Source organism: Silurus aristotelis, assembly GCF_946808225.1.
Source record: "Silurus aristotelis genome assembly, chromosome: 10".
Lineage (NCBI taxonomy): Eukaryota > Metazoa > Chordata > Actinopteri > Siluriformes > Siluridae > Silurus > Silurus aristotelis.
Window position 1 is genome coordinate 9,718,040 of NC_139583.1, and position 22,767 is coordinate 9,740,806.

General features: G+C 37.5%; 1 protein-coding gene and 1 long non-coding RNA gene across 6 annotated transcripts in view; one reads left to right on the top strand and one right to left on the bottom strand.

Moving 5' to 3' along the window:
* The window catches only part of cracr2aa (calcium release activated channel regulator 2Aa), a 24,173-nt gene continuing 1,406 nt past the window's right edge, over nucleotides 1-22,767 (top strand). The window contains exons 1-18 of one of the 5 annotated variants that reach the window (XM_083551917.1): nucleotides 1-143; nucleotides 225-312; nucleotides 5,283-5,554; nucleotides 8,750-8,861; nucleotides 9,109-9,301; nucleotides 10,105-10,251; nucleotides 10,633-10,723; nucleotides 10,892-10,987; nucleotides 13,261-13,448; nucleotides 13,651-13,722; nucleotides 13,848-13,896; nucleotides 13,977-14,053; nucleotides 14,172-14,529; nucleotides 19,654-19,786; nucleotides 20,234-20,315; nucleotides 21,192-21,306; nucleotides 21,822-21,923; nucleotides 22,597-22,673. In XM_083551917.1, coding sequence (XP_083408043.1) covers nucleotides 5,357-5,554; nucleotides 8,750-8,861; nucleotides 9,109-9,301; nucleotides 10,105-10,251; nucleotides 10,633-10,723; nucleotides 10,892-10,987; nucleotides 13,261-13,448; nucleotides 13,651-13,722; nucleotides 13,848-13,896; nucleotides 13,977-14,053; nucleotides 14,172-14,529; nucleotides 19,654-19,786; nucleotides 20,234-20,315; nucleotides 21,192-21,306; nucleotides 21,822-21,923; nucleotides 22,597-22,673 — 2,090 coding nt within the window. In that variant the 5' untranslated portion in view covers nucleotides 1-143; nucleotides 225-312; nucleotides 5,283-5,356. Of the gene's footprint in view, nucleotides 313-419; nucleotides 640-1,016; nucleotides 1,119-5,282; nucleotides 5,555-8,749; nucleotides 8,862-9,108; nucleotides 9,302-10,104; nucleotides 10,252-10,632; nucleotides 10,724-10,891; nucleotides 10,988-13,260; nucleotides 13,449-13,650; nucleotides 13,723-13,847; nucleotides 13,897-13,976; nucleotides 14,054-14,171; nucleotides 14,530-19,653; nucleotides 19,787-20,233; nucleotides 20,316-21,191; nucleotides 21,307-21,821; nucleotides 21,924-22,596; nucleotides 22,674-22,767 lie in introns of those variants that run through there. The other 4 variants (XM_083551918.1, XM_083551916.1, XM_083551920.1 and 1 more) reach the window with 4 other exon arrangements.
* LOC310731924 lies at nucleotides 2,503-3,823 on the bottom strand. The gene is made up of 2 exons (XR_014535319.1): nucleotides 3,706-3,823; nucleotides 2,503-3,625 (listed from the first exon to the last, which is right to left on the bottom strand). It is a non-coding gene; the product is annotated as an uncharacterized lncRNA (long non-coding RNA).

Below are 22,767 nucleotides of genomic sequence, written 5' to 3' on the forward strand. Positions count from 1 at the left end.
TCCCCCACTTGCTCGTGCGTTTCGCTCCTGAGTTGCCATAGAAACGAGCGATGCACGCGCGCCGTGAGCCCCTCCCTCCTTCCCGCGGCGGGCTGCAGCAGCTGCGTTCAGAGAGCGAGCAAAGTGCAACAAGGTCAAACAAGGTGAAAATACAAATAAAACGGAGGAATTATCCGCTTCTTGGGTGATTATCTATCATTACTTTGTTCTATAACAATTTCCAGAAATGTTGTAGTTGTTTGTCAATGAGTTCACTGGACAGGTGGAACTTTTTCTCACGGAGATGAGCTGAAACCCCGGACTTAACACAAGGTAGGTTATATATTAAATGTATATATACATTTTTACTGCTTTAATACATATTAATAAAACGAGGAAATTTCATTTAAAGTTTTTCTAGCTTGTTTCGGCTCAACAGGAAGTGTACAACTGTGTTTTAAGTCGCCAAACAGCCGCAGGGCTTCGGCTGTGTCCCAAATCACCCGTGTACGCCTTAGATACGTGCACTACCCTTAGGGAGAAAGCGCAACTGTTACACCTTATGTAGAGCACCTTGCGTCCAATAGGAGGTGATTTGGAATTCAGCCAGTGGCAGTGTTTGTGATGGAATCTACTAAAGAAAAGGAGGAATGAAGAAGTGTGAGAAATGACGTATTTTCTTCTGTAGACTTTGACTCTTTACTCTATACATTTGTACGTACTGTTTTTTTGTTTGTTTTTTTTTACTTATTATTTCTAACTTTCTTACTACACGTTTTCTTTTTCGTCACCTGTTTGTGTTTGTGGGCGTTTGCCTCAAAAGTGGTTCAGCGCATTTTGACTGTTGCGAATGAAAACGACGTGATACACAGAATAGAAACAAAAGGTTTTCCGGAAGACTGTAGGAAAGATAATAGTGTCTTTGTTTGCTGTTCAACCAGGAGTACAACTGGAATATAGATATAAAAATAGCTTACGTTTTAAGTCATATGCTGATAAGTGGGTGTTGCTTGTGTTTGCAGTGTGTCAGTGTGTCTTACACAAACACACACACACACACACACACACACACACACACACACTAGTCCTGTAGGTGCACTATTTTTCCAAAAGTTTGAGGACACCCGGTCACAACTATGGTATGTACTTTTTGAGCATCGCATTCCACATTTTGTCCCAATTTGCTCTTATAATTTTCTCCACTCTTCTGAGAAGATGTTCCACTAGATTTTGGATTGTGATTATGGACATGTTAGTAAAGTCACATATTGATGTAAGTGAGGTGAGGAGGCCTGGAGTGCAGTCTGCATTCCAATTCATCCCAAAGGTATTCAGTAGGGTTGAGATCAGAGCTCTATAGCAGACCACTCAAGATCTTCCTCTCCAACCCCTGTAAACCACATCTTCATGGAGATCGCTTTGTGCGCAGGGACATCGCCATGCTGGAACAGGTTTAGGGTTTCTAAGTTCAAATGAACGCACAATTTCAGTATAACGCATCCAGAGACGTCCTGTACATTTGTGTGACTCCAACTTTGTGTAACAGTTTGGAGAAGAACCACATGTAGCAGGAAAGTTCAGGTGTCTCAATACTTTTGTCCATATAGTGTACAAACCAACCAAGCTAAGACTTCTAGACGGAATGTACCCCAAAGGTGAGGAATAAATGAATAGAAATTTTTTTTTATTTAATTAATTTAACTCATGTGAACGATTTAAACTCAAGACCCTTCCAGGATGTAAACAAAACAGCACTTTGCTATAGGCTCTATAAACAAAACATTTATCAGACGTTTGAATTTTTTTTTCCTTCTAATCAGTTTTATATTTGCATACGACTGACTTCTTTATTACAGCAGAAACCTAATGTAGAAAAGTGAACAAATAAGCAATTTGTTTTAAAGTTGTATTAAAGGCCACCTGATTTCAGCCTAGTGATAATGTTTAGTCAAATAAAGCTACATGAATCTGTATCTTTTTTTAAACAGGCTATATCTAAACCCAGTGTTTTTACTTGATCTAAAATATAAAGTTAGTTTTTAAAAAACTCTGATGCTCGTTCGGTCGACAGGATTCATGGCTCATACACTGGATAAACTTTTGCTTTAAGAAGCTACACACTTGAAATAAGATATAGATCTTATCAAAATAATAAACACTTTACTTTTGCGCAAAAAATGCCCCCAAATGCCATCGCTCACACACACACACACACACACACACACACACACACACACACACACACACACACACACACACACACACACACACACACACACATATATATATGGGTCTTGTACAGAGAGTCAAGCAAAGACTTTTAGAAGGAATGAATACAAAATGTTAGGAAGAGACAAATAAATGAATTTATTCCAGTTAATGTAACGCATGCTCGTGATCTAAGCACCACACCCATCCAGTGAACAAGGACGTTTACAAAACAAAATGTTTATCAAACTTGTTGACTTTTTGTCTCCTATCAGTTTTATATTTGCGTATGTCTGACTTTTATTTTAGTAAACCAGAAAATATGGATAATATTGGTGTTTTTTTGGTGGACAGGATCATACAGCTCTTACATCAACTTTTATGTAAAGAAGCTACACACAACTACAATAAGTTTTTATTTTATAATCCTTTCATGTTTGTGTTCTTATTATTCTTTGTCGGGTTGTGGTGTAACATTGCCACCTTGCAGCTCCAGGCTTATTGCCTTTATCCTGTATTTAGTTTAGGATTTCCTCAGGGTTCTCCAGTTTTTATCACTGTCAGACACATGCTTCTGAGGTGTCTTGTGCCTGGCTTTTTTTAAGATCCAGCCAGCCTTGAAGCGTTGACCAGGGAAAGCGTAGGTGAATACTAGAATGGTTTGCATCCGTAAAGCAGAACCTCTAACATATCAGCTAGTTGTGTTTGTTGGCAGAAATTACATTTCATCTTTATAGAAATTGTATGTTGTCAATGAAGGTGGTATCAAAAAGTTTCAAGACTAGTTTTGTAACATGCCAACAGATGGCAGCACAAGGCTGCACGCACAGTCACAGGGAGCACTGACCTTCATAAGTCAGTGTGCCAAAAGATATCGTCCTGTGTACATCGGGATCTGTGCACACGTGAGTTTCTCACATAATAATCTCCCTTCTGCACCCATCCTATTCGCCATATTTGGTTTCTGCGGACTTCAGCCCTCTTCTTGAAGATGAAGATCCAGCTCAACTGTTGACGTGATCTATATTTTTTTTGAAGGTAAAAAAAAAGAGATAAAAATTCAAATTTAATGGAAAGTAGAAATTCTAGTTACATTAAATGGAGTTGTGAGCACTATGGCAACCTGAGAACAGCCTGTGTAACCAAGGAAGTTTTCTCATACATCAGGCTTAGCAGGGTGGTTCCAGCTGTAAGATGTTCAAGGTGGTTCTGTTTTATTATCTGCTACACAACTGTGTTACTACTGACCTTGTAGTGAATGAATGATCTACATAAAAGCAAATGCCATGGACACGAGGTTGTGTTTGACAGAACGTAAATACTAAATGTGTATTGTATAGTGTTAAGGCCTTTTTGTTGCATGGATATTGCAATGGAATAAGTCGAGTGAGAAGAACACTGGCACACTGATACTGCTAAGCTCATACTCATACCGACTCTGTGTAGAAAAAGTAGAAACCAGAGAAAGAGTTTGCCAGGAGTTTATCACTTTCCGGTTTGAGTGATAAGCGTCTAAACCTAATGCTTTTGGGTGCAGTCAAATAAAACTTCTCAAGTTTCACTTAATGTTTGTAACTTCTTTTATGTTGCATTCCAAAGATTTGTTTGCGGTTTTGATTACTTTACACAGAATATTCTGCACTGTTAACCTTTAACTTTCTAATTGTAGGCCGTCACCTCTTAAATATATAAATGTTTTTACATTTAAAATAAATAGTTTTTAGTGTCAACAAGGGAGTAATACATGTAATGGAGTATTGAATTTAAAAACGCGTTCTGATGCAACACTATTGCACTTAGTCAAACATCCAACGAATAAAGATGAATTATGATTTTATTTATAAAACTAAAAGTGTGTTGTGTGATTGGTTGATACTTTTCGGATTATTATTCTATGTACCGTTAAAGTGACTCAGGCAGCAGTCATTAACTAACCATCATTAATAGAACCGTGTTCCTGATCAATATTTGTCTATTTAAAACACGCTATGCCAAAGGCTTGTAGGCACCTGACCACCACACCAATATGTGGTTCTTTCCTAAACTTTAACCACAAATTTATAAGCTTATGTTGTAAAGGATGTTTAGCTTAAACATTATTATGCAGTATATTTACTATTTCCTTTCACCGGAACTAAGAGTTCCAAATCAGGTTTTAGCGTGACCGTGAACAAAGCGAGCTCTATGAAGACGTGATTCGCTAAAGTTAAATTGAGTGCACTGAATTCAACCCCACTGAACACTTCCTCCCCTCCTCACCAGTGCCTGACTCTCCAGCCACACTCCAGAACCTAATGTGACGCTTTCCCAGAAGAGTGGAGGTTATTAAAACAACACATATTGAAGTGATGGCCAGGTGTCCCTAAACCTTTGGCCATATAGGATACTTTAAATAAAATTTCTATATTTAATTCTATATATTTCCTTTTTTAATTTATAATAAGCAAGTAAAAGTGGAGGAAAAAAAACTCCTTTTAGCAGGTAAATGCTGTATGTTAATAGAAATTGTTACAGAATTGCAAACAAGTTTCCAGCTATGTTTTCAAAAAATCTAAAGGTCAATTATACTATAAATATTATAAATATCGATTATTACTTTTGTCTACTTTGATAAGACTTAATTTGTAGAATTTTTTTCAATTGTATATTCTTTATAGATATTTGGTCAGTGAAATAAAAACAGACATTATGTAACCTCCACTCTTTTATACTGCCAGTTATGCCAATTAGGCGTCGAGACAGATCATTGCCCCAGACTGCTTTAAAAATATTTTTATTCAGGATGCTTGTTTTTTTAAAACTCTAACATTAATAATATCGAGCATGTTCTATTACTAATTATACTACTGACTAGTTGACTATGCTGCTGTATATCTCATGCAACTTAGGCCATGATTTAACCTCTTAAAGTGTTTATGCTTTAAAAGTGTTCTCTCTGTTTTGTTCTGGCTCGCTACCTCCGCACATCTATGCAGCTTCATTGACTAATTAAAGAGGCGGTTGCTAAGAGATGGCGAGCAGCAACCATTTCAAAACGGCTAGGTGATGTGATGTCGAAACTTCAAGCTCTGTGTTCTTTTAATTCTCCCCTCTAGAGCTGACCCATGTAAGGACTGGAGAGCTCTGACACACACGCACACACACACTAGTTACACACAAGGACACTACAATGGCAGCCTTCACTGGCACCTGTGACTCGAAGGTGAGTCGGGGATCCAGGCTCCGAAGAAAAGACAAAAGCCGGTTCAACGAGTCTGGATGTCCTCTGGAGCAGAGTGACTGTAGCACTGTGCTGGAGAAGAGTCAGGAATTCTTTCAGATTTGTGACATCGAGGACAAGGGTTTTGTTACTCGGCGGGATATGCAGGTAAGACTCCACCATGCTTCTGAGTAAACTTCTAGCTGACTAATTGCAATAGTAACAGTAAAAACTGTATATTATATACCACAATGCAATTTTAATGCAAAAGACAGACAGTGTAAGCACAATTTTAATACACATGCAATTTTGATAGAAAACTTGCCACTTTTTTTTTCCTTTTAAAAACGCTTAAAAAAATGGCAAAACGTTTTTTCGAGACTTTATGAGGCAATTTGTACAATACATCTATCAACTGGTCAGCTATCTAGCTGCCAGCAAAACAGTGACATGGTTTCAGTGTGGCTTTAAGTCATAAATTCCCCTTACACCCATCCCCAAGAGGTGCAGCATTTGACATGAAAAGAATAAAAAACTTTACTGTCTTTAAATGCATTTTGTGAGCAATATTATTCTTAATTTATTTCTGTGGCCTGTGATCACCAGACATTGCCACGTGATACACCCAATTTGTAACAGAGATAGAACAATGTACGATTATGATCCCCCCCCCCCCCCAATACATTATAAAAACACAAAATGCCACCAAATCCATAGTTTATTTTTGTTTGTTTGTTTTTTGGAAAATTGTGAAAAAAGTTTTACTATATTTCTTTGCTTTATTTTTTATTTCAATTTTTTAATTTATTATTATTTTTTATTTATTTATTTATTTATTTATTTTTACAAAAATACCATCTCTTTAGACTCCAAGTGTTTTGACAGTTTAAATCCCATTGATGCAAACATGCTAGTTTTAATCCAACTGCTCCCAATTTACGTTTTCTGACTTTACACCCTAATTCTTTAACTGGTGCAGCTGGTGGGTAGTTGTTGCTCACCCTTACAGGATGTTGTGAGTGCATTCCAATAAAACAGAAAACTGTAATGATGATACACCTGGTTTAATCCAAAGTGATTTGAATAAGAATGCAGGACTTACAGATCAGCGAACATTGTTTATTGAAATCTGTGGTGATGTAGTTTACATTTTCCCACTGCTAATTCAGAGTCTATGAAACAGTTCAGACAGCCATGTGTAGAGAAAAGGTAGAGGACAGAGCTTTGAGAGACCACCCCTTCGGTTGTATTATTGTGCAGATTGACCAGGCTTATCCATTCCCATCTATTGTGGCCATTCTCTTTGATGACACACTCAGGGGCTCACGCTCTGAAGCCATACTACCTTTGATCCAGCGTTTATGGAGATGCATTTATGTCTATCAACTCCACATCTTCATTCAGGTTCTCTGAATATTCTAAACCCACTCAGATGCTCAAGTCCACAAATACCTGAATATTTCTATTTCCTTTGTCTTGTGTGTCGAAACCAATAGAAAAACATTAGCATTTTCACTGAACAGGCGTAATCAAGTGACTCAGCATAAATAAATAATTACTAGCTCTATTGGATAAGAATATACTGTTTTTATTGTATCTATTTTCACATGTTCATACATTTAAAAAAAAAATCAGGTCACCAGAAAACATAACCCAAACAGTTTAATTCATTGCATTGTTATTTAAAAAAAGACAATATGGCCAGGCTAGGTTTTCCCCTTTTGTAATTCTTACAGAGTTGCAGTAATGCAAAATAAAGTTCTGCCTGGCACATTGTGCTTACTTCTTCACACCAGAAACCGAAGTGTTATCAACTTGCGTTTTAAAGCCACACTGCAGAATAGCCTGCTTTACACACAAGTCACGCCTAAGCCCCGATGAACACTATTTGTTCAGATGCTGCTCACAGAACCTTATTAATTTTTATGTGAGAGTTAATCAGTTGCCTACGTTTGTAAATGTTTGCCTAATCCCAATACAGGGTGTGTTATTTGCTTATAGGAGCAGGGCTGTTTGCACTGTATCTGTGGGATTGAGTATCGAGATGTGAACACTGTAATTATAGAGGTCATTCAGGCACTAATTAGAAATATAAGCACGAGAGGCAGAAATAGCCACTTGAAAAAGGCCATAAATAAATTTTAATTAAATGTAATTTCCTATGTGACGGAAATTTTTTCGCATATTAAACGCCATAGTAGCATAATTAGCTGTTATTTGAACTGTTTTTGGTGTCAAGATGTTGAAAATTCACATTACTAAAACTAATTTCTCAAGGCTGAAGATATTTCTAGTCGAAAGTCACACAAACTTTACTATAGAAAATAAGTATCGCCAGCATGTATGGTTTTTATATGCAATGAATGTAACTGGTGTGAGACAACTTGGTATAATCTGAAGTTGTTGTGAAGTTTGCTTGGCATGGTTTACTTGTACAGTATTTCTGGGGTATACTGTATATTTTTCTGTTTATTTAAGAACAACACAATGTAAATTTTTATCATTATATAAATCCTTTTATTTTTTTTTTTGATTGTCCACAAAGCAAATTGGAAACAATAATTTCCTTACCAGGGAATGTAATTTTAAATGTAGCTTTCCATGTTACTAAGAAATAGCGAAGGCTTTTGTCCTTTTTTTTTTTTTTAGGGCTGAAACCTTTCGAATCACTGACACTAGGGACTCCTTTAAAACTTTATTTGGGCTTCTCCCATTAGAGGTCGCCACAGCGGATCATTCGCACGTTTGATTTGGCACAGGTTTTTACGCTGGATGTCCTTCCTAATGCAACCCTCCCCATTTATCCGGGCTTGGGACCGGCACTAAGAGTGGCTCGGGTTGGTTCCCTGACCGGGGATCGAACCCGGGCCACAGCGGTGAGAGCGCCGCATCCTAACTACTAGACCCCACCAGGGGACACTAGGGCCTCCTTTTTACTTTGTAAATAGTAAAAACGTAGTAAAATTTGCGTAGTAAAGAAATCTCAGTATTTACATTTATTGTGATAGAAAGCAATTTTTTTGTTAGCCCTAGATTTTGTGGAGCATCTGATATATAAGTCCCTAAAAATAAGCTAATACTATGGAAACGTAGTAAATATCTTTTAAAAATCTTCCTAAAACACTTAAACTAGCACTTTTCCTGGTTTGCTTCATCTTTGTTTTTTATTCCTCTGAGTTGTAGGCTGATGGTACATATATTAAGTTTGTAATCTAGGGAACCAGTGTTAATTTATTCATTGATAGAAACTCAAAGCACTTTTGTACGTCTCTCCGAATAATGGCGTCTACTACATGCTGTAAATGTAAATATAATTACTAAATTTGCTGATGCATCGTACATTTATCCCATACTGTGTTTCAGAGGCTGCTTGAAGAGTTGCCTCTGAGTTCTGAGGAGCTGGAGAATGTATTTGATACGCTGGACGCTGATGGAAATGGATACCTTACCCCAGAGGAGTTCTCCTCTGGCTTTAGTAGGTCTTTACTGTATTATTATTTATTGTATTTAAGGTATTTATGTTTTAATGTAACTGTTGCACTTTGTCATTGTTGCTATCAGGAGCAATTCTAATCAGGCTCTTTTGTGCTCCTGCAGCAGTAAACCCATGTACAACTTTTAAGCATGTTACCTTGTCCAGTATTTTCTGTTGTGGTATGTTTTAGTAGGAGAAAGACTATACAATTGCTAAAAACATAATACTCTGCTTGTTTCTTGTGCAGGTGAGTTCATATTTGGCCCTTCAGCATCAGCAGCAGCTCCACAGTCTACTCCAATGCATGTATCAGAACCGATTTCTCCTGATATGCTCTACCAGAGTGAGTGGGAGAATAAACTCAGTGTGAGCGAGGACGATGAGGAGAAACATTTCTGCATCCTATTGGAGAACCTTGGAGCCAGAAATGTCTTTGAGGAGTGGGTGTAACCTGTTTGCAAACACACTCACTGAACTATATGCAGACTAGCAGCATTTCCCTTTCAGCTTTACTGAATACTGCATGGCTGTTACGGAGATAAGAGCGAAATAAGCATTTACAGAAGTGGAAAAATTGTGAAAACAAAACACTACCACTATAGCATTTAGTCTTTAATAGCTTGTAGTTCACACTGAATGAATAATGATATGAATTGAACATATTAAATATAGTTTCATTCCCTGTTGTTGTTCATTTCACCAGTGCGTCGAAGTTGTGCCACACTGAAATGTACTCACTATCCAGTTATAACCCTTAACCATATGTGGTTATAATTAGTGTTCTTTTTCAACATTTCCATCCATATAAATATAGATAAATATAAATATTCACTTTTTTTTTTTTTTTTTTATAGAATCTTTTTTTTTTTTTGGGGGGGGGGGGGGGGGTTGTATTGCTGTTGAACTGACAGCAGGTTTTTATAGATTTAATACAAAAAAATTTTTGCATTCCAACTTGCCATAATTGAAAAGATACAGTACAATTCTTGTGTTGTATTTGACATTTTGTTTTCACTGCTGCAATTGCGTTCTTATACTCAATCTTCTCCTTAGGCTGTATTTAGATACCAAGCAGGCTATACAAACTAGAAGCTTGTACTGTATGTAAGCTATCGATATAATGTCTTACTGTTTAGAAATAAAAGGTGCTCTGATGTTTGGGAATATAGACTACATGCATATATATATATATATATATATATATATATATTTATTTATTATTATTGCTTCTCTTATGTCTCAGTCCAGGAGTAGTGCGCAGTCTGTGGGCACAGCTACGCAAAGATGAGCCCCGTCTCCTGTCTAATTTTGAGCAGTTTCTTGCAAGGGTCACTTATCAAATTAAAGAAGCTAACCAGGAAAAGAGCGAAATGGAAACTGCTTTGAAAAGGTCAGTTATTAATTAAATAATGGTCATAATATTGCCAAATTAGTTTGTGGCTGGGGCGTTCCTTTATGATCTCTACCATAAATGGCATGATACCCGGTATCAGCTTTTTGTATAAAAATTGCAAAAAAAAACCCAACTGGTGCTCAACAAGTTCATAGTCTAAATATACTTTTGTGTCCCAAGTTTCTAATCCTCTACCAGTTGTTCTATGTGCTACCTAACAGCATGCATTACTTGCAGTACTTGTTGTCTCTGGCTGCTAACCCACAGAGACAATAACAGCTTTGCTTTGAGTCCACAAAACCCAATTCCAAATAATTTTTTATATGAATAATTATCAATTAATTTCAAGAGCTCTGAAAGCTGATATGTCCTGTACAGGAAAGCAGCTTCCCATGATGATGAAATCCAGCGTCTTTATGAGGAGATGGAGCAGCAGATCAAAAATGAGAAGGACAGGATTCTTTTACAGGTAATGTTCTATTGTAGTGCTTTGTTTGAGTTTAGTGAATGCCAACAATGTAAGCTTTTATGCATTTTAAACATGCTATTTATCAATATTCCTACAGGATTTATATTTATAATTCTTTTCCTCAAACACCACACCATATCACGTACTTTCATGTAAATTGTCCTGTAGGATTCCGAAAGGTTTTTAACGCGCAGTCAAGATCTTGAGTGCCAGCTTTCCAGCAAAGAGAGGGAACTTGAACTGCTTTCAAACAAACAGAAAAGGGTGAGTGACTATTGATTTGAATTCATATATGTTTAATGTGTGTGTGTGTGTGTGTGTGTGTGTGTGTGTGTGTGTGTGTGTGTGTGGATATAATGTACAGTGTGTGGTTCAGTCTTCTGTAATGAATAAAGAGATCCATGTTTATTCGAAACAGGTGTATCTTAGTGAAGGAAATCTATTGCTACAAAAGCCTAACAGTGCTCACGTAATACTGGGAACAGACAAATAGCTCACTCTCCTTAGCACCGTAAATAAAAGACAGCACGTGTCTACAGCTCTAGCCCTTTCTCTTTAAATGGCCTATTAATTAATTGTTCAAGTAATCAAAACAACAGTGGAGGTCCAATGTTTTGTTTTTCAGAGCATAAACCATGAATGCTGTTTAATCATGGTGCAGTACATCTCTGCTTCTGAGATAGTTCATGTAGTGAGACAGTTTTTCAAGCTCTATTTTTGGCATTGTGCATTGCTCGGCCCCATCCTACCCCCTTTCTTATCGAACACACATGTCTTTGCACATGATCTTTCAGTGCTGGCATCTCTATTGTGACAGCACTCAAAATACTGTCTCTATAGTCAAGTGATAAGTGCATGAAGTGTTTTGTTAAGGTGTTTACAGTGAGATGTTTCACCTCATTACAAATAACTTATCTAAATACATAGACTTTAGATAAGAAAAGTACATTACAGTGGTACCTTGACCTACGAGTGCATTAATGTACGAGTTTTCCGAGGTACAAGCGGTCACTCTGCCGTTTTTTTGCTTTGTAATGCGAGCAAAAAATTGAGGAACGAGCTGGAAACTCCGCTGCTAGATGGCGAAGTGAAGCCAGAAAAGATTGTGAGAAGAAGAAAAAGTATAAAATTTAAAGTTTAGGGATTTGTAGTGTACAGGAGTGATAGTAAAAAACGAGTTTTCCCTCCTCCTCCTCCGCCTATCGCCTCTACGGGTAATTAGTTTACAATAGAAATGTACATTTTACTGCTGAAATTGCATATAAGAATATCTGTGAAAACTAAACCTATGCATATTAGATCAAAATGCAGACACAAATAATCAAATAACTCTAAAATAAAAGTAAACGCACTGTACGCTGTTTTCTTTATCCTTTAGTTTTAAATGATCCCATACTTTGGAAACCTTCTGTCATTTTCTTTGGCCTGAATCATATGGAATCCTGTTTTCGACACATAAAAATTTTCGTTTTGCCCAATTCCAACTTTATTTCTCGTCAACATCCAACATTTCTGGTGCATCCACCGATAACCATGTTGTCAGCCTGAAGTTTGAAGCTGTTGGTGTATAAACGAGGCCTCCTCTGCTTCATCTTGTTCTCGAAGGCTGATCGTTAGACAGAGTAGTTTGATGCCATGCAGTTCTATTGATTGTAGCCTATTTTATTTGTAATGTGTAAAGTATTCTGGCATTACAGAGGGGGTGACGCTGGCTGATTGGCAAAAAAAAACAAACAATCTTGGAATTAGGCAAACTTTTTTTTTTTTTTTTTTTTTTTTTTTTATGTGGCAGAAACAAGCTTCCATATGTATGTTCTCCTCACCCTTCGCTGTTTTCTATTTAAGAAAAAATTATTCACATTTGTGAGTTTTAAAAATAAAATGTATTTGATCTCAAAACTGCATGCCACAATATTTTATATGAATTTTTTGATAAAAAAAAAAAAAAACTGTTAACATCTATTTAACTTGTAGCACAAAAACTACGTACAAGGAAACACCTGATAGCTGATTTATTTTTTGGCTAGTTGTTAAATTGTGACCGTATATTTTAGTATGCGTTCGAGAAAACAGTAAACCAAACATTCTTCCAAATCAATGCAGAAATGGTTAAAGCAAAAAAAACGAGTGTTTTTAATTGACCATCTCAGGCTCTGTTTGTGGAAACATATACCGGTACTAAAAAGCTGTGTTACTGAAGAGAAAAGTTCACATGAATAGAATATAAAGGCGCTCAATATGTAATGCATTAAGAAGTGGAAAAAGCTCCCCGTAATAGTTTCAGGAAGAGACTGCTATTATTTTCTACAGGATACAAAATATTAATTAAAATTGTATCGGGTATTTAAAAGATGCCAATAATTTGTAAGCCTAACCTGCATTGACTTAATGAGCTTGTGTGCGTTTGTGTGTGCGTTTGTGTGTGCGTTTGTGTGTGTGTGTGTGTGTGTGTGTGTGTGTGTGTGTGTGTGTGTGTGTGTGTGTGTGTGTGTGTGTGTGTGTGTGTGTGTGTGTGTGTGTGTGTGTGTGTGTGTCAGTTAGAGCAGCAGTGTCGTGATCTACACAGCGAGCAGAGGGAGACTGCAGTAGAGAATGTGAAGCTGAAGCAGTATAATGAGGAGCTCTCTCACGAGCTGGAGCTCACAACTCAGGAGTTGAGTTTGGCACAGGAGCAACTGGGTCTGCTACAGGAACAAGCCTCTAATCTACAGGAAGAGCGAGAGCTGTGAGAACTCAGTGACACTATACACCCTGTGCACATCTTTTCTAACTGTGTACTTTTGCTCACAGTCATGTGAATTTCACTGGATGTACTTACAGCAGAAAGTTGCCCACCATTACATGAGCATGTGTGTGGCTTTTCCTTTTTCTTTTTTTCCTTTTTTTTTTTGGTTTCCAGTCGCTTAATGCTGTTTTCTGATTTTCAGAGAGATGTATAGAGTTACAGAGGGTTTGCAAAGAGAAAGAGCAAGTCTGCTTAAGCAACTAGATTTACTAAGGCAAGAATACTACTACAAATCCTGTGTCATGCTGAACATCTAATAAAAATAAAATTGCTGTATTTAAATATTTCCTTTTTGCAAAATAAACTGAAGTAGCTGTATTTAAATATATTTCCTTTTAGGGAAATGAACAAACATTTACGAGATGAGCAGGACATCAAGTGCCATCAAGTAAGTCAATGGGTGTTATAGACATTGTTTTGATGTACAAAAAAAGCAGGAAGATTATAGAATTATGTTTGGTCCTCTAGAAACCAAAGACCACATCTGTAAAAGCATCAAAGGTACAGATATCTGGACACACAGAAAGAAAACAATCATTCAAGAGGTATGTGGTTTTTTGTTTTTGTTTTTTATTGAAGTACATTTCAGTTGCAAAAACATATGTAATCCAACATTTGTCTAAAAACATGAAAAAGTAATTTGTAACTTCTTGTACGATTTAGCGATGATGAAGAAGACATACTGCCACATTCTAAGAGGAAGAGTGCAGTCGGTATAAAAGGGCACAATCTGGCACTAAGGCAGGAGGATCAAGTAGAGGGTTCGCATTCTCCTCTACAGAGGATTATCTCTATCGAGGAAGACCCCCTCCCCCAGCTCCTGCAAAAGGAGTACCAGGTCGAGCTCAGGAACTGGAGTGAGGAAGAGGAGGACCTGGAAGAGGACACTGACCTCCAGATGACCAGTATCTACCCTTCTGCCAGCACGCCGATCTCACAGTGTCCTCCACCAGAGAGAAGGCATACACACACTCCCACGTCACCCAGAGGGCAACCAGTGGGCAAAGAGACTGTCCATCCGGTGAGAAACAATTTCACCTATAGTTATATAGCATTTAGTAGTAGGAATATTAGTAGTAGCAGATCCCCCGCTGTTACAGGGACATACTTGGTCATGCATCACATAACTTTAACTAAACCATAACACTTTCCCATAATAATTTTACATTGTGCATTTAATCAACAAGACATGCATGACATGACATTAATAATTAAAAATACCTCTACATCGTGTACATTAGGAAGCTGCACCACTGTATCATTCATGTTGCACTTTTACTGCTTCCATTTTAAAATGCAGGTAGTTCCGACTCACGATGATGATGCGTTTCAATGACCTCATCGTAACTCGAAAATATTGCCGAGACATGAACTATCCATCCAGGAATCTTAAAGAATGCTGATCAGTATTGAGTGATATATATAATTGAACAAAACAGAGGAATTTACGGTGCCGTAACTTTGTGACAGCAGGCGCGAGTGGAGGGCGGAGCCAGATGAAAGGAGCAGTAAGAAGCAAATGTGTAGCTGATGAGACTAATCAGTGCGCTCTGTTTCAATGTTCCATGACGCCGATAAATACTGTAGGAGAGAGACGAGCTAAAATTGGGCTTTAAAACACCAAAAACGGTCAAAGAAAATACGAGCTCTAACCGCAAGACAACTGAACTCTCGACCACCATACATCCCGGCAGCATCCCAACGTATCGTACCGCATATACTCCGCTTCGTTTGCTTGCAATGCGAAACTTCAAATATTTTTACAATTTTGTCGTATCGCTATCATCGTTGCAAGATTAAAAAAAAAACATAAGTCTAAGCAGCGTAACTTGGGGATTACCTGTAATTTTACTATTTTCATACCACTAATTTAAAACAAATAGTTATGCTACCAACTTACTTACGTGTTTTATGCCCCTACTCATTGTCAGATTGGCTAAAAAGTATTATTTTGTACACGTGAACACTATGCCAGCACAGTCTGCAGTGTTGTGTAAGACAACCCACTGATCAACAGGTCTAGTGTTTTCCAGTGTTACTCACACACTCTAAGCATTCTCACCAAGTCCTGACATTCAATCATATTGTTTCCTTTCAGAGAAGGGCCTTTGGTAATATGAGCTTTTGCAATAATAAAGGGGACACAAAGATCTACTAGGAAGCCTAGAATGTCTCAATTATCTTGTAGGATTGGATCATTTTAGCGAACTGATTTTTGAATCTCGTTTATTTAAAAGAATGTCATTTAGTTCATTTTGTTACTTTAATCAAAAATATAAGATGCTACATTTTAAATAAGCAGATCCCTAATAAAAATATGACAATGCAGCTAAGGACAAATTATGAGTTCTTTTGTCACATGACTCCCATAATTATTGTAAAAATAATGCCAGGATTCAGACCAAAAAAAAATAATAATCTATTGCATTGTGTAGCGTCTGTGGCATCTATTACAGGAAGTAAGTAAGTATTTCATGTCTATAGCACCTTTCTAGCGCAATGTTCACAAAGTGCTTTACATCCCAGATAAAAAAGAACAATTAAGAAACGCACAAAACCAACATAGCAAACGATTTATAAGAAAGCAATTTTAAACAGGTTCATTTTTAACAGCTTTTCAAAAGTGTCTACCGAGTCCACAGATCTGAGATTCAAGGGTAAAGCATTTCCCAACTTAGAAACAGCTACCTCAAGGCACAGTCACCTTTTGTCTTTAATCTGGAACGAGATCTGTTTGGAGGAAGGATCTCAGATTCCTGCTGGAATTAAAAGGTTCATTTACTTACTTTAATTATAAACTCATTTACTGAGTATGCAATGCTCTAAAGACACTAAGACAAGAATTTTAAATTGAATTCTAAATTTGACTGGAAGCCATTTTAAAGTGATTAAAATTGGTGTTACATGCGATCTCTTTGATAACTTGGTTGATTTTGGACCACTTGTAATTGTTCCAGGGATACTGGAACAAATGTACTTAGAACAAATGACTTGGACCAGAGGACTCCTTAGATTAACTACTCTATTCTGTTTCCTGTATGCGCGTCCAGCAGAAAATTAACGAATCGATCTTTAAAGACTTATTCAAAATAAACGAATCGTTTATGAATGACCCATCGCTAAGTGACACGCCTTAAAGTCTCTAGGCAGTATAGATTAGAACATCTGAGAGGCAGGGTTTGGCAAAGTTACATAAAAAAAATATATATATTATTTTTTAAATACCTTAACTTTAAGTGTATCAAAATACAGCAGCCACACTATGTATCAAAATAATCTACTGTATATTTATATATATTTTTTTTTATACTAAAAAATACTTTTACAAAGGAGCATGACATTTCTTCATAAACCTTCCGTTAACTGGCCTGTTTGATCTGTTCTTCACCATTACACTGACTCGGTTGATTAGGCGTACAGTGTTTGAAAGCAACAGCTTTTCTCTGGTCGAGACACGCAGTAAATCTGATGTATGCAACAGATCAAATATTCACTTAGACATCCCTATGATCTCCCAGATGAAGGTTGGTTTAAAAGTATCCAGTAGTTTATTGTTTAACAGTTTGCAAATGACTCATAAATGCATCCAAATTTTTTTACTTGGTGTTTGTTAATGAAGGGCTACTTTGCATCAGCAACACTCACAAATCATTCATAAGAAAACAACTGATGGCACCTGTATTCATAATTTCTAACTAATTCATAATTTGATTGTTAGTCATAAATATAATAATATATAATGTGTCAGGCAGTCATTCATGCAATAGTATGCAAAATCATGATGCTACTAAACAGCCACTTCAATTAGAGTACAATCTACAGCAATCAAATATTTATTTATCAATCATTAGACACCTATTTGGAAGGTGGCAGCCTGCACGTTTCTTACCTTCACCACTTTCTTTCATATGGATCAATTTTCTGTTCTAATCTCAACAAGTCTGGGCAAACTAGTAGGAGTAGGAACCAATATGATGTCATCATGTAGACGTCTTACAAAGTATTTTACAGTATTTCAAAACCACAAAAATACAAAACACTAAAGTATTTCAATACAAAGGATGAAGCAATTTTCATCAACCCTATATTTGATATACATACAGTGAGGAAAATAAGTATTTGAACACCCTGCTATTTTGCAAGTTCTCCCACTTAGAAATCATGGAGGGGTCTGAAATTGTCATCGTAGGTGCATGTCCACTGTGAGAGACATAATCTAAAAAAAAAAATCCAGAAATCACAATGTATGATTTTTTAATTATTTATTTGTATGATACAGCTGCAAATAAGTATTTGAACACCTGAGAAAGTCAATGTTAATATTTGGTACAGTAGCCTTTGTTTGCAATTACAGAGGTCAAACGTTTCCTGTAGTTTTTCACCAGGTTTGCACACACTGCAGGAGGGATTTTGGCCCACTCCTCCACACAGATCTTCTCTAGATCAGTCAGGTTTCTGGCCTGTCGCTGAGAAACACGGAGTTTGAGCTCCCTCCAAAGATTCTCTATTGGGTTTAGGTCTGGAGACTGGCTAGGCCACGCCAGAACCTTAATATGCTTCTTACAGAGCCACTCCTTGGTTATCCTGGCTGTGTGCTTTGGGTCATTGTCATGTTGGAAGACCCAGCCTCGACCCATCTTCAATGCTCTAACTGAGGGAAGGAGGTTGTTCCCCAAAATCTAGCAATACATGGCCCTGGTCATCCTCTCCTTAATACAGTGCTGTCGCCCTGTCCCATGTGCAGAAAAACACCCCCAAAGCATGATGCTACCACCCCCATGCTTCACAGTAGGGATGGTGTTCTTGGGATGGTACTCATCAGTCTTCTTCCTCCAAACACGTTTAGTGGAATTATGACCCAAAAGTTCTATTTTGGTCTCATCTGACCACATGACTTTCTCCCATGACTCCTCTGGATCATCCAAATGGTCATTGGCAAACTTAAGACGTGCCTGGACATGTGCTGGTTTAAGCAGGGGAACCTTCCTTGCCATGCATGATTTCAAACCATGACGTCTTAGTGTATTCCCAAAAGTAACCTTGGAAACGGTGGTCCCAGCTCTTTTTAGGTCATTGACCAGCTCCTCCCGTGTAGTTCTGGCTGATTTCTCACCTTTCTTAGGATCATTGAGACCCCACGAGGTGAGATCTTGCATGGAGCCCCAGTCCGAGGGAGATTGACAGTCATGTTTAGCTTCTTCCATTTTCTAATGATTGCTCCAACAGTGGACCTTTTTTCACCAAGCTGCTTGGCAATTTCCCCGTAGCCCTTTCCAGCCTTGTGGAGGTGTACAATCTTGTCTCTAGTGTCTTTGGACAGCTCTTTGGTCTTGGCCATGTTAGTAGTTGGATTCTTACTGATTGTATGGGTGGACAGGTGTCTTTATGCAGCTAACGACCTCAAACAGGTGCATCTAATTTAGGATAATAAATGTAGTGGAGGTGGACATTTTAAAGGCAGACTAACAGGTCTTTGAGGGTCAGAATTCTATCTGATAGGCAGGTGTTCAAATACTTATTTGCAGCTGTATCATACAAATAAATAGTTAAAAAATCATACATTGTGATTTCTGGATTTTTTTTTTTAGATTATGTCTCTCACAGTGGACATGCACCTACGATGACAATTTCAGACCCCTCCATGATTTCTAAGTGGGAGAACTTGCAAAATAGCAGGGTGTTCAAATACTTATTTTCCTCACTGTATGTAAAAATATACAAGATCTTTTTTTTTTTTGTTGTTTTTTGTAAATGTTGTGGAAAGTTTATTTCTGTTTAACAGTTGTTCCCTCACTTGCCTCCCTTGTCACAATACCAAGAAACCACAAAACCTTGTGAATGCTTTCCTGTTGCAGAAAATGTAAAGTTACACCTCGAATTCTCTCTGTTACAAAGCGCTGAGTCTAAAGAAAAACTTCCCCATATTAACCGTTACAGTTTTAAAAACTTTTGTCATGTAGAGAGCCAATCTACAAATTTCTTTGTTAGTTGTTACTCCACAACCACCACCATATAAGAACAAGTGCATTAATATAACTACATTTTTTAAAAGTTAATACCACCTCCTGACCAATCAAATTTGAGAATTCAGTAAGTGCTGTATTATAACTTGCATTAAAAGTAGCTGTTGTGTGCTCTTATTTAGGAGGAAGGAGCGAGCCCAGGACCAGACCGTCTGTTTAAGGTTGTTTTGGTGGGAAACTCCAGCGTCGGCAAGACTTCTCTACTGCGCCGTTTCTGTGATGACTGTTTCTACCCTGGATCCTCTGCAACTGTTGGTCAGTTTCCCCAGTAATGGTTTTCTCATCGGCTCTGTGTGCTCTGTGTTCTGTGGGTGAACACTAAACATGTTCTTTCTCATGTGTGTGTGTGTAGATGTTCTCAGTATAGATTTTTCCTAAGGTAGTGTGTTTCTAACAAAGTGACATACAGAGACCTCAGTTGCACTTCAGAGGTTTTTTTTTTACATTGGATATAAATGTCAGTGCAGATGCTTATTTCCTGTTACAGTACATCAATATAGGTGTCTCTCCCAACATCAGATCAATCATCTCTGCCCTTTACTCACATGCTACACACTTCTCATGCTCATTGATCTGTTCCGAATTCACAGGGAGACAGAAAGCTTCAAAGAGTAAAGAGCATGAAAAAGTAATGAAGCACACTTGAACAAAGCATTAAACAATGCACATGTATAAAATTCATTACTCTCTAATTCTGCCTAGGTATTGACTACAGTGTAAAAACACTTATAGTGGACAACAGCCAGGTAGCACTGCAGATGTGGGATACAGCTGGGCAGGAAAGGTAAGTTCATTACTCTTCTTTTTTCAAGTAACTGTTGTTTATTGTACTACAGTAGGGTTTTATACTGCTTATACCACAGTGAATTTCTGTGAATTGACAAGAAACTTTTTTCCGTTTATAGTTGTATTTTATGCAGCTGAACATGAGAAAGTTTATCCCTGTTGTCACTTGTTATATTAACTATGAATAACTCACTACCTCTTTTTTTAGTTTTCTGAAGTTAATAAAGACAAAAAAATGTATGTTCCATAAAAGACTGATATGTTGGAAAGCTTACCCGGACTCAGTCTATAAACATTTCCTTACCAAAAGCTTGAATATGCTTATGATTAGCGATTTTACTTTGTTTAATAACACTGCAGGTAGTCCCTGACTTACGATTAATATCCCATGACCCCAACGTAACTTGAAAATATTGTAAGTTGAAACACGGCCTTGACTACCCAGTAGGCATAAAGAATGGTGACGTATACTGTATAGTATACTGTATAGTATATTGTTATTTGTTTTGATTGTGAAATAAGCGGTAAAAAGCACACCTATAGCTGATCAAACTAATCAGCACGCTCTATTTCAGTGTCCGGCAACAGCAATAAAAAGGAGAGAGAGAAACACATATATATCTCACAAGGCGGGAGATGCGTTCATTCCCAATCCCAATGTATCGGAACGCATATACGGTGCTACTTGCCTGCTGTGCAAAACGTAAATTTTTTTTTTTTACAGTATGGTCATATCGCTATCGTCATGGTAAGATCGGAAAAAAAACGTAAGACAGACCATCATAACTCAGGGACTACCTGTACTTTTTATGTTCAGCTTCCGTTGATGTAATAATTTACATTGACACTTATTTCCTTTTCAATGTTCTGCCAGGTACCGCAGTATCACTAAGCAGTTTTTCCGCAAGGCAGATGGTGTAGTGGTCATGTATGACATCACCTGTAAGCAAACTTTTACAGCAGTGAGATCATGGCTGGTCAGTGTGCAGGTAATCCATGATAAGACCCACCTTTCATAAGTTCAAAACATACGTAAATATTTGCACACCTTCATAGTCCAGATGTGTAATTTGGCTTTCTGGGTGGGACTTTCAGATCAATAATGCAGTTCACACCTGTAAAGTGGCCAGATTTTACATGAATAGTGTCTAGATTATTTTCACACTTTATTATAAAAAGAAGAGTTCCTGTGCTTGTGGTTTGAAGGTACAGAAGCTGCACTGCGACATGTGTTTTGTGGTTACATCAAAATACTGCTCCTCATTCAATCATGCACAGACTTGGTTCAGACTAAGACACTGATTTATTTATTTTTTTTTACAAGAAGAAGAATAGCATTTATTTTTCATTACAGCACAGTAAAATTATTTTCTTCGCATATTAGACACAGGGACAGCCGTGATTCGGCGCCCCTGGAGCACAGATCCGATCAGTAACCCAGGACCTTAACCCCAGCTCCACACTGGGCAGCATTGTCTTATCATTCATGATCTTTTGCTTTTAGGAAGGATCAGGAGATGACATTCCTGTCATGTTGCTGGGAAATAAGACCGATCTGGAGGGCCAGAGAGAGATCCAGTTCAGAATGGGAGAGAAATTGGCTAGAGTGAGTGATTTTCACATCAGATTATTCCCTCAAAATGTGGCATGGGAGCAATGACAGTGTGAATGAATGTGACTAATTATTCATTAAAATAACCATTTTTATTAGGCGTTTTATTTTTAAAATAAGGGTACGCTCTGTGTAACAACCAAAAAGTTATAATTGAGAAAGCTGGCAGTAAAAAGCTTGCAATATCCAGAATTTGAGACACTTCTCCTCACCAGCGGAAATCCAATGTTATTATTATTATGGTTGTGATGATGATGATTATTAATGAAAGCTCTAACGAAATTAAGATGCTAAGCTGCCGCTTCAGCTCATGCAGTCACAAAAGATCTGCAGATCACATTTTATTTTTATACAACAGCCACCTACTGTTAAAAAGAAAAACTTAAGCACATAAAAGATCAGTGTTTTCCATGATGCGGATCATAAATAATTTCATTTTTTCCAATTAGTGTTTTATCTGCTCTCATCCTTTCCCCCTCTCCACTCTCCAGACTGTGGTTCCTGTGATGTTTTTTGAGTGCTTTTGAGTCCATTTGATCTCATAAAAGCACCTGAGCATTTTTTGATTTATTTGTTTTTATTGCATGAGCCTAGCTGAAAAGAGGAAGTAAACAGGATGACGTGATACTGCATGCATTATAAATAAGCAGGTTGATCCATTTTGCAGGAGTCTCGGCTGATTTTCTTCGAGTGCAGCGCTTTTTCCGGTTCCAATGTGACTGAGTCCATGGTGCACTTGGCAAGGTGTGTTAACTTTACAGCTTTAATGAAAGGAGGCCCGTTATACTCAAACACTGTTATGTACCCGAGGGACTGTCCTCTATTTAAACTCCGAAAT